At 40.0% G+C, this 12527-nt stretch overlaps 1 protein-coding gene and 1 long non-coding RNA gene across 2 annotated transcripts in view; both read right to left on the bottom strand.

Moving 5' to 3' along the window:
* Nucleotides 1-4354: 4354 nt before the first annotated feature.
* Nucleotides 4355-6985, bottom strand: LOC110451366. The gene is made up of 2 exons (XR_002463063.1): nt 5570-6985; nt 4355-5538 (listed from the first exon to the last, which is right to left on the bottom strand). It is a non-coding gene; the product is annotated as an uncharacterized LOC110451366 (long non-coding RNA).
* Nucleotides 6986-9355: 2370 nt separating this feature from the next.
* LOC110451365 (cleavage and polyadenylation specificity factor subunit 3-like) overlaps nt 9356-12527 on the bottom strand; it is a 33016-nt gene continuing 29844 nt past the window's right edge. The window contains 2 exon segments of the mRNA XM_021499334.1: nt 9356-11082; nt 11598-11761. Coding sequence (XP_021355009.1) covers nt 10984-11082; nt 11598-11761 — 263 coding nt within the window. The 3' untranslated portion in view covers nt 9356-10983.

Below are 12527 nucleotides of genomic sequence, written 5' to 3'. Positions count from 1 at the left end.
ACTTCTTCTCAATAACCAAAAGGCCCAGGGTACTGATATTGGGCCTGTAGCATGCTGGGATGAAGGACTATCAAGTTTGTTCAACTGAATGACCTTGACCAACTTTCAAGGTCACAGGGGTCAAATGTCGTAAAATCTTCAAGCGACTTCTTTTCAATAAGCAAAAGGGCCAGGGTACTGAAATTGGGCCAGTAGCATGCTGGGATGAAGGATTACCATGTTAGTTCAAATGAATGACCTTGATCCACTTTCAACCTAATGTCCTTGTTCGACCTTCAAGGTCAGAGGCGTCATATGTTTAAATCTTTTAATAGGTTCTTATGAAATCTTAAGATTACAAGTGTTAGATTAATAACAGGTGAGCGATGCAGGCCCATTGGGCCTCTTGTTAATTTATCCTTTCTGAACTGAAAAAGCAAGACATTCTGTTTTCTGAAATGTGGTAAATGTATCAGATATTGATAAATGATAGTCTTTATACAATACCCTTATTTGGTTGTAATTGGACTATTTCATCTTACTCAATCTCCATAATGTTTGATCTTGTTAGAATAGTTCCCATAGATGTTTTTCCTTTAATGTATTTTTGTTGTTTTGAATTTCTGTGTACAAATGTCTCAAACATTATAAGGTGGATCTCATGCCGAAATAAGAACTCACGTTTTTCTTTTTTATTATTTCAAGTTAAAATTAAATGAAATCCATAATTTACAGAAACAATTGATTGAAAAATAATGTGAACAGGATTAAATATACTACTGCTCTGTTTTTGTTGAAAGTCTACAATATCTCACCTTTCAGGAATACATTTACTTAACGCAGGTTCATCGTGATCTGATTGGTTTACAGAATTAATACATTTTTAGGTCACCTGAGCTTTGCTCAAGTGACCTATTCTAATCGCTTTTCGTCCGTCGCGCGTCGTGCGTAAACGTTTACATTTTCAACTTCTTCTCAAGAACCAGTGGATGGTTTGTTTTCAATCTTGGTCAGAATCATCCTTGGTAGATGAGGCTTCAAAATTGTAAAATTGGGATTCCTACCCCAACCCCTGGGGCCAGGGCGGGGCCCCAAAGGGAACATTTACCAATATTTTCAAATTCTTATCCATTGATGACATGACTAGTATTGTATTTCACTAAGTTTACATGCTGATTTCCACATCACATCTAACAATAAAATAAAGCTATCAGTACCTATGATATAACTCAGGTGACCGCTAAGGCCCTTGGGCCTCTTGTTGTTGAATTCTTTTGAATATTTACATTGTATCTTGCTAAGTGTATGAATGATGAACATGAAATATCTTTGGGAGAGAGACATCATGGAATACTTAGTTCTATCTTCTATATGCTGGAAGTGAAATATGAAAGTGTTTTGGTGAGTGACAGGAACAGGTATGTGAATATTTGTATGAAATTTGTTAGCCTACTTGGTACAGAACATCAGGGTGGTATATTGTGGTGGAGCTTTGTGTCCTCTGTCATCAGTTCGCTTTTTCATGTATTTGCAATAAATTTCCGAGAGAAACATCATGGAATACTGTTATATCATTAAAACATTCCCTTATTATATTTGTATCCCCCTTGATATTAATTTTGATTCACAAATTTACACCGATTTTATCAGCTAGACAGAAAGTAACTGGGTTCTAGATAACCGAGGGTACCTATATACAGGTATCAAATTAACTCCTACACCTGGTCAGGTATTAGGACAACTGACCAGTCTTGCTGTTATAGGTGCATGGAGGTTGACCTATACAGTTAATATTAGTGAACTTTTCAGATTGTCTAACACTCACTTTGATACATGTAAGAATAAAAGTAATTTCCTTTATTGTTTAATCTCATTAATTTATTTTTGAATGTTAAATTTTTAGCTCACCTGGTCCAAAGGGCCAAATGAGCATATACCTCGGTGCGGCGTCCGTTCATCTGTTGTCTTGTCTGGTGTCAACATTTCACTTAAACAACTTTTCTGAATAACCAAGAGGCCTAGGGTTATGATATTTGGCCAGTGACATGCTGGGATGAAGGGCTACAAAGTTTGTTCAAAAGAATACCACTAGCCCATATTCAATGTCACAGGGTCAATTGTCGATGCCTAGGTGATGATATTTGGCCAGTGACATGCTGGGATGAAGGGCTACCAAATCATTCAAATAAATGCCCATCGCCCTTGTCCATAGGACAGTAGACCTGGAGGTCGGTGATCAAGCAATCTGTTGCATTGTAATTAAGAGACCTGATGGCTTATGGTCAGTCAACTTTGTGGCTTATCACAGGTCACATCATATGGAGGCTAATGGTCAAGTAATCTTGGCTTATGGCCAAACATACTGATGACAATTCTTGATACTCGGCTAGGTATATGATTGGTCTTTGGTGAAAAAACCTGACCAATCACTGGGATGACACCTGTCCGTTGAAGATTATAGAGAAGGGACACCCGACTTCAAGGTCAGTCAATTTTACCATTACACGACCGTTAGATTCTTTTGATGTACATTAAAGGATCAAACTAGTCTTCTTGTCTCATCCACAAGGTGTTGCACACTGAGCCTTCCATTTTACCATGACATATTTCAGGGGTGCCGAGAGCCTTCCATTTTACCATGACATATTTCAGGGGTGCCGAAAACATAAGCGAGTGTAACCCTTGGAGTATCAAGGATGACTGATACCTTTATTCAAGAAATTTGAGATTCAAAATTGTCTGTCAATTTCAAGGCTATGACTAAGTAATCTGTTGGTCAATGGGAATTTAAAGTCTTGTCTATGGTAGAGTGATCTGCCATCTTCTCTTTAATCAATCTGACCCCAGTTCAAAGTTTGGTCAACTTTAACCATTGGATTAGGGAAAATTCAAATTGTTGTCATTAAGAAGCTAGGACTTTCAAAGCGCTCTAAATCTTCCAAACACATCAATCTATTTCTCTCAACAAATCTATAGCAGTGAAATGATATCAGATGGTCGGAGTATTGCTGTATTCATAAGTTTAAATCTCTGACCAACCTTTAGGAAACTTGGGCATGGTGGTTCATTGTCCAGCGATCTGTTGGTTTGATGTTTAGTTATCTGTTGGTTTGATGTTTAGTGATCTGGTGGTTTGATGTTTAGTTATCTGTTGGTTTGATGTTCAGTGATCTGTTGGTTTGATGTTTAGTTATCTGGTGGTTCATTGTCCAGCGATCTGTTGGTTTGATGTTTAGTGATCTGTTGGTTTGATGTTTAGTGATCTGTTGGTTTGATGTTTAGTGATCTGTTGGTTTGATGTTTAGTGATCTGTTGGTTTGATGTTTAGTGATCTGTTGGTTTGATGTTTAGTGATCTGTTGGTTTGATGTTTAGTGATCTGTTGGTTTGATGTTTAGTGATCTGTTGGTTTGATGTTTAGTGATCTGTTGGTTTGATGTTTAGTGATCTGTTGGTTTGATGTTTAGTGATCTGTTGGTTTGATGTTTAGTGATCTGTTGGTTTGATGTTTAGTGATCTGTTGGTTTGATGTTTAGTGATCTGTTGGTTTGATGTTTAGTGATCTGTTGGTTTGATGTTTAGTTATCTGGTGGTTTGATGTTTAGTGATCTGTTGGTTTGATGTTTAGTGATCTGGTGGTTTGATGTCTAGTGATCTGTTGGTTTGATGTTTAGTTATCTGGTGGTTTGATGTTTAGTGATCTGTTGGTTTGATGTTTAGTGATCTGGTGGTTTGATGTCTAGTGATTTGGTGGTTTGATGTTCAGTTATCTGGTGGTTTGATGTTTAGTTATCTGGTAGTTTGATGTTTAGTTATCTGGTGGTTTGATGTTTAGTGATCTGTTGGTTTGATGTTTAGTGACCTGTTGGTTTGATGTTCAGTGATCTGTTGGTTTGATTTTTAGTGATCTGTTGGTTTGATGTTTAGTTATCTGGTGGTTCATTGTCCAGCGATCTGTTGGTTTGATGTTTAGTGATCTGTTGGTTTGATGTTTAGTGATCTGGTGGTTTGATGTTTAGTGATCTGTTGATTTGATGTTTAGTGATCTGGTGGTTTGATGTTTAGTGATCTGGTGGTTTGATGTTTAGTTATCTGGTGGTTTTATGTTTAGTTATCTGGTCGTTTGATGTTAAGTTATCTGGTGGTTTATAGTCAAGAATTCAGTGGCTTTTGTTTAATCATTCTGGTGGCCTACAGCCTAGTTTTCTGCTAATGATCCAGTGATCTGGTCACTTACAATCATTTGATCAGAAGGTGAATGGCTAAATTGTAATGGTGGGAATGGGGCTCAAACAAAACTTCATGTTCTAATCGCCTGTATAGATACTCTGAAAAGGCTTCTAGCCCCTAAGCAAAAGAAAACATCTACAATGATATCAGAAATAAGCATAATTTTAATAACAATATTTCTTCTGTATGGTTGTGATGACAACAACGATGATGAAGATGACATGATGATTCTTTCTTCCCCACATTACCTATAAAACATCAGTAAACAAGGCCATACTTCAGAAATTGTTTGTTTGTGGTTTCCCGGACTACCTAAAAATGGCGCCAACTCAACCTTTCGTTTGAAACTTTAAATAAAAAATAAAAATTAATGCTGAAAAATCAATGATATTTTGGGGTTTTAAATAGAAATATGACCACCCCCACCCACCCCTTCCCCCTACATCTACATCTACATATCCACTGAAAAACTTTGAGTAGGGAAACTGCATACAAATTATTCTTAATAAAGATGGCTCAAAAATGACTACACACTATGCAATAACAAATATTTGCATTCACGTACACAATAATTTAATACTGTATTCAATCTATGCTACTAGCATCAAAAGGTTACTGAAGTTTTCGTGTTAGTGAAAGAGGTTTAAACATACACACGTTCATGGTGTTCAACAGATTAAACTAATTGGAGCAGCATCCTAATGGACCTAGTTTCCAAATTTGATATCTAGATGAGCATTACAAAAACACTTTTGAGGCCTTCAATATATGATCTTTGCAGTTCAGCCTGGATTTATCTTCAAAATATCACAAAGCGGACAATGTCAAACTTGTCATCCTATATATGTGAGAAGGTATACGTAGATGGCCTAATTTCAATTTTACTCAAAACGCCAGACAGGATGAAGTTCTATTTTTGAGTGGTTCTATTATAATTGGTTCCATAAAAAAAACAAAAAAAAACAACATATAGATCCTGTGACATTGTTTGTGAATGAAAAAGCTTTTAAAAACCGTTCAGAATTATTCACATGATAGTAAGTTTTGGAAATATCTCTTGAAATATTTAACAAACAAACAAAAAAGAATATTTACAGTACATCAGAATGAGAATTGGCTACCTAGATGTCATCTGTCCGGGACAGCTACCTAGATGTCATCATCTGTCCGGGACAGCTACCGTAGATGTTATCTGTCCGGGACTGCTACCTAGATGTCATCATCTGTCCGGGACAGCTACCTAGATGTTGTCATCTGTCCGGGACAGCTACCTAGATGTCATCATCTGTCCGGGACTGCTACCTAGATGTCATCTGTCCGGAACAGCTACCTAGATGTCATCATCTGTCCAGGACTGCTACCTAGATGTCATCTGTCCGGGACAGCTACCTAGATGTCATCTGTCTGGGACAGCTACCTAGATGTCATCTGTCTGGGACAGCTATCTAGATGTCATCTGTCCGGGACATCTACCTAGATGTCATCATCTGTCCGGGACAGCTACCTAGATGTCATCATCTGTCCGGGACTGCTACCTAGATGTCATCTGTCCGGAACAGCTACCTAGATGTCATCATCTGTCCAGGACTGCTACCTAGATGTCATCTGTCCGGGACAGCTACCTAGATGTCATCATCTGTCCGGGACAGATACCTAGATGTCTTCTGTCCGGGACATCTACCTAGATGTCATCTGTCCGGGACTGCTACCTAGATGACATCATCTGTCCGGGACTTCTACCTAGATGTCATCTGTCCGGGACAGCTACCTAGATTTCATCTGTCCGGGACTGCTATCTAGATGTCATCTATCGGGACAGCTACCTAGATGTCATCTGTCCGAGACAGCTACCTAGATGTCATCTATTAACTCATCCAATTTTAAGTTAGTCAAATTATATTGTATTAACCAGACTTTGACATTTAAAAACCCTCTATTGTAAGAAATATGTAATCAATCAGGTTCATATTTTTTCCCATCAAATAGAAATGAATTTGTCACTATAACTGTATTACAGCTTTGTACCAAGAATTTTGCGAAGCCCTCAAAAAATGAATCCAAATTACCCGCTGTTCTAACAGGAACAAAGGAACATCACCATTGATCAAAGTGGACACACTGCCACTTTATCTACTAAAGACTCTAACACAAATCTCACTCTCACAACAAAATAAAACAAAACATAAAATGTTGCTCACACGTTGTAACAAAGGTAACTTTATAAATGCCTTCATTAGGACATGGTCTGGAACTATGGACTTCTAGTCCAGCGCTGTACTGACAGAGCTAAACACTGGCTGGTGGACCATGTGAAACTATAGACTACTAGTCCAGCGCTGTACTGACAGAGCTAAACACTGGCCGGTGAGCAATGTGACACTATAGACTACTAGTCCAGCTCTATACTGACAGAGCTAAACACTGGCTGGTGGGCCTTGTGACACTATAGACTACTAGTCCAGCGCTGTAGTTACAGAGCGGAACACTGGCTGGTGGGCCATGTGACACTATAGACTACTAGTCCAGCGCTATACTGACAGAGCTAACCACTGGCTGGTGGGCCATGTGACACTATAGACTTCTAGTCCAGCGCTGTACTGTCAGAGCTAAACACTGGCTGGGGGGCCATGTGACACCATAGACTACTAGTCCAGCGCTATACTGACAGAGCTAAACACTGGCTGGTGGGCCATGTGGCACTATAGACTACTAGTCCAGCGCTATACTGACATAGCTAAACACTGGCTGGTGAGCAATGTGACACAATAGTCTACTAGCTAGTCCAGCGCTATACTGACAGAGCTAAAAACTGGCTGGTGGGCCATGTGACACTATAGACTACTAGTCTAGCGCTGTACTGACAGAGCTAAACACTGGCTGGGGGGCCATGTGACACTATAGACTTCTAGTCCAGCGCTGTACTGTCAGAGCTAAACACTGGCTGGGGGGCCATGTGACACTATAGACTTCTAGTCCAGCGCTGTACTGTCAGAGCTAAACACTGGCTGGGGGGCCATGTGACACTATAGACTTCTAGTCCAGCGCTGTACTGTCAGAGCTAAACACTGGCTGGGGGGCCATGTGACACTATAGACTTCTAGTCCAGCGCTGTACTGTCAGAGCTAAACACTGGCTGGGGGGCCATGTGACACTATAGACTTCTAGTCCAGCGCTGTACTGTCAGAGCTAAACACTGGCTGGGGGGCCATGTGACACTATAGACTTCTAGTCCAGCGCTATACTGACATAGCTAAACACTGGCTGGTGGGCAATGTGACACTATAGTCTACTAGCTAGTCCAGCGCTATACTGACAGAGCTAAACACTGGCTGGGGGGCCATGTGACACTATAGACTTCTAGTCCAGCGCTATACTGACATAGCTAAACACTGGCTGGTGAGCAATGTGACACTATAAACTACTAGTCCAGCGCTATACTGACAGAGCTAACCACTGGCTGGTGGGCCATGTGACACTATAGACTACTAGTCTAGCGCTGTACTGACAGAGCTAAACACTGGCTGGTGGGCTATGTGACACTATAGACTACTAGTCCAGCGCTGTACTGTCACAGAGCTAAACACTGGCTGGTGGACCATGTGAAACTATAGACTACTAGTCCAGCGCTGTACTGACAGAGCTAAACACTGGCTGGTGGGCCATGTGACACAAGACTACTAGTCCAGCACCGTACTGTCACAGAGCTAAACACTGGCTGGGGGGCCATGTGACACTATAGACTACTAGTCCAGCGCTATACTGACATAGCTAAACACTGGCTGGTGAGCAATGTGACACTATAGTCTACTAGCTAGTCCAGCGCTATACTGACAGAGCTAAACACTGGCTGGTGGGCCATGTGACACTATAGACTACTAGTCCAGCGCTGTACTGACAGAGCTAAACACTGGCTGGTGGGCCATGTGACACCAGTATTCACATTTCTCTTCATACTGGTAAAAACAAATTTAAGAGCCAACCATACCCAATTTCTGTTCCATCTCACACAAGAAATTTACAATAAGTTCATTTTAAAAATAACTATAACTGTCAAATACTCTCTTTAATAAGCTTTATAGCGCATACCTTTCCATAGTCACAGGAATCACTGGAGTTGAGGGTTACAAGTGATTGCTATGACAGAAGAAGGGCAGAAACCTGAAAGCTTTTAAAACACAAGAGGCCCAGAGGGCCTGTATCGCTCACCTGGATACCCAAGCAATCATGGCAAATTATTCTCCAAATGAGATCAACAGACCCCAAGGTCAATCCTTGTAGCATATCTGTATTAAAAGTTTCATGCCCAGCAACTTTATGTATGGTTATGGGGTGGGGATCTCAACTGTTTCCAAGCTGTGAAACTAGGTCCCTAGGTTGTGGCCAGACCCCAGGATCAATTCTAATATCATGACTGCATTCGTCTCTTTTTGCCCACCATTTGTATATATAGTTTTGGGGTGGGGATCTCAACCGTTTCAAAGTTATGACCCAGGGGTTAAGTCTGCAAGGGTGGGGCAGACCCTGGGGTCAATTCTAATAATCATGACTGCATTCGTCTCTTTATGCCCAACAATTGTATATATAGTTTTGGGGTAGGGATCTTAACCATTTCAAAGTTATGACCCAGGGGTTAAGTCTCCAAGGGTGGGGCAGTCCCAAGGCCATCCTGGAAGCATATGTGCATTCATCTCTTTATACTCTGCAATTGTATATATGGTTATAGGGTGGGGCTCTCAACTGTTTCCAAGCTGTGACTAAGAAACTAGGTTCCTAGGGGTTCGGTCAGACCCAGGGGTTAAGTCTGCAAGGGTGGGGCAGACCCTGGGGTCAATTCTAATAATCATGACTGCATTCGTCTCTCCATGCCCAGTATTTGTATATATAGTTTTTGGGTGGGGATCTCAACCGTTTTAAAGTTATGATCCAAGGACTTTGTCTCCAAGGGTGAGGCCAGACCCTAGGGCCATCCTGGAAGCAAATGTGCATTCTTCTCTTTATACTCAACAACTGTATACATGGTTATATGGTGGGGATCTCAACCATTTCCAAGTAATAAACTTTTTTTGGCCCCACCCCTTAGCACAGGGGTCAGCTCCACCATTTGTACAATTTTGAATCCCTGCCTCCCATGAATGCTTCCGACCAAATATGATCGTTTAAAGAAAATGTTGACGGACGGACGCCACAGTATGGCATAAGCTCACCTTGGTCCTTCGGACCTGGTGAGCTAACAATGCATGCATTATTTTTCATTTGAAAACACTCTTGTTTTAAAAATAGTTAAGAGACTGTTGGACATTCTGATATAATGTTATCTTAAATAAGATTTGTCAACACATTGATTTTCACTGTAAAAGGAACACACAAACTTGTATGTACACCTGAACAGGGGGTTTCAATCCACACCTCAGCACTTTTCTTCACATCGGCCAACAGTTACTAACTTATATACAGTAGTCGAGTATATACACCAAATATTTTCAAATTTTGAATTAAATCATTTGAAATATGAAACGGAAAAAAATGCTTCAGCTATATCCTCTTTTACCTTGTATTTGTACGCTACCGGAGGAATGTGTAGGATATTAACAGGCCGTGGTATAACTACCAACAGACACTCTATTAGAGGCACTATTTTTATAAATAATTAGACTTTAGCTGAACTAAGATCAAACTGGTTTTCTTGCCTAGACTGATACATTTAAATTTTGTATCAGCGATGCATCTGATATTTAAACCTTGAATCAGCTCTCAGATCTAACTCAGATCTAACCTATCAAGTACATTTTTCTCTGTATGTTTATCTTAAGTATTAATGTAGAGTGGATCTTCAATTAGTGGACCGTCGCAAATGTTGACTCCAACATTTTGAATAATTCAGGAACAGCTAACAATGTTCCAAATTTGTCAGTCGGGAAAATTTTTATCCTGAGTATTTTTGAAAAAAAAAGGCCCCTGTGAACAGTCTGTAGTCATCGGTAGCTGTAAGAATTTCATACTACAGAGGCTCCACTGTACACTGTAGTCTATTGTTATCCAGACTGAAGTTCTACTGTACACAACGTCTATAGTGTAGGGTAGCTGTAAGTAGTTTGTATTTAGAAGATTCCCCTCTCCACTGGTCTGAAGTCTATTGTAGCTGTCAAACGACCGTACTACAGAGGTTCCACAGCACACTGTTGTCTATTGTAGCTGTCAGATGTCTGACTACAGAGGTTCCACAGCACACTGCAGTCTATTGTAGCTGTCAGACATCTGTACTACAGAGGTTCCACAGCACACTGTAGTCTATTGTAGCTGTCAGATGTCCGTACTACAGAGGTTCCACAGCACACTGTAGTCTATTGCAGCTGTCAGATGTCCATACTACAGAGGCTCCACTGTACACTGTTGTCTATTGTAGCTGTCAGATGTCCATACTACAGAGGTTCCACAGCACACTGCAGTCTATTGTAGCTGTCAGACATCTGTACTACAGAGGCTCCACTGTATACTGCAGTCTATTGTAGCTGTCAGATGTCTGTACTACAGAGGTTCCACAGCACACTGTAGTCTTTTGTAGCTGTCAGATGTCCGTACTACAGAGGCTCCACTGTACACTGTAGTCTATTGTAGCTGTCAGATGTCCGTACTACAGAGGCTCCACTGTACACTAGTCTATTGTAGCTGTCAGACGTCCGTACTACAGAGGCTCCACTGTACACTGTAGTCTAGTGTAGCTGTCAGACATCCGTACTACAGAGGCTCCACTGTACACTGTAGTCTATTGTAGCTGTCAGTGAGCAGGCTGTTTGACCGGAGAGATGGCCAGCATTAACTTGGACACACTCGTCTGTACAACTTGTTGTAGAGATTCATCCTCACATTTCACATCCTAAAAAATATGGAGAACATATCTTTATTCATCTGGTTACTGTTTTATGATTTATTTTGTGCTGATAGGCCATAAGCAATTCACATCTTGTATAATTGCACAGCTGATTTTCCCATCAGAGAACATGGACTGGTCAGCAAGGGCCCATGCCTTGTACAAGGAAAGCGTTGTAGGTTTTGATCTTTCTATTTAGACATCACATTGACACACTAGTTATGACAGTAGATGAATCATGTGAACACACTATTTTTGACTATGTTAGATGAAGCCTAACGACAGACTAGTATTGACTATGTCATATGAACAATGTCGAAACTAGTTTCCTCACACAGAATAAGATGTGTTTTAAATACATTTTGCCTTCAGTGTGTAATTGAACAGTTACTTTGTATTCGTACCAATTTATCGTAATTAAACAGTGAAGTTAGTATTCGTACCAATTTATCGTAATTAAACAGTGAAGTTAGTATTCGTACCAATTTATCGTAATTAAAGAGTGAAGTAAGTATTCGTACCAATGTGTCTATGTTGATGATGGCGGTATTATCGTCTATCGTGATTGTCATCTTGTCTCCCTTTATGAACTTTCCAACACTCTCTGTTCCAAACATGTCTGTGAACATCTCGATCAGACATTCTGTGATGTGGCCACGGTCCACTTTCAGTGCTGGTGGTACATCTGTAAAGTATCAAATGGACTGAAAATGTTGGATACAGAACACGGTGTTCCTATTTCTTTGAAGCTGTCAGAAAATGATGAAATTCTCTATAACATGCAATCTGTAACTGAAATCTTACACTTGATTGACCTTGGAACTAGAGGTGAAGGCCATTGTGACCTAACTACACGCTGATATACATGTACTTTAAGTTTCCACAATATAAACAGTTAAACCGTTTAAACAATTTATGTTTTCATGGCCTGGAAAAGATGTTATAGGAACAAGAACCAGAACCAGAAGAACTGGTACTAATCAAATATCTCCCGTTCATTAAAAGGGAAAAAGTTGTATTGCAGGGGTAGGAGAGAATTCCTCAGAAGCCACATATCACATCATACAAAAGCAATTTACTGGTATAAGGAAACATGATACTATATGAACTGCCCAAACATTTCTAATTAAATTGCCTTCCTCACCCTACCCCTGTACAACTAATTCTGGAATAGCCTTTAGATTTTCAACATTTGTCAGTCCCAACAAATAAAATAACATTTTACAACTGAATGTTTACATATGTTGTGAAGTTTACAACTGAATGTTTACATATGTTGTGAGGTTTACAACAAAATGTTCACATATGTTGTTAAGTTTACAACTAAATGTTTACATATGTTGTGAAGTTTACAACTGAATATTTACATATGTTGTGAAGTTTACAACTGGATGTTTACATATGTTGTGAGGTTTACAACTGAATGTTTACATATGTTGTGAAGTTTACAA

The sequence above is a fragment of the Mizuhopecten yessoensis genome, unplaced genomic scaffold (genome assembly GCF_002113885.1).
Source record: "Mizuhopecten yessoensis strain PY_sf001 unplaced genomic scaffold, ASM211388v2 scaffold5971, whole genome shotgun sequence".
Lineage (NCBI taxonomy): Eukaryota > Metazoa > Mollusca > Bivalvia > Pectinida > Pectinidae > Mizuhopecten > Mizuhopecten yessoensis.
The sequence above is the reverse complement of the archived record's forward strand: the minus strand, read 5'-3'. Positions and strand labels throughout refer to the sequence as shown.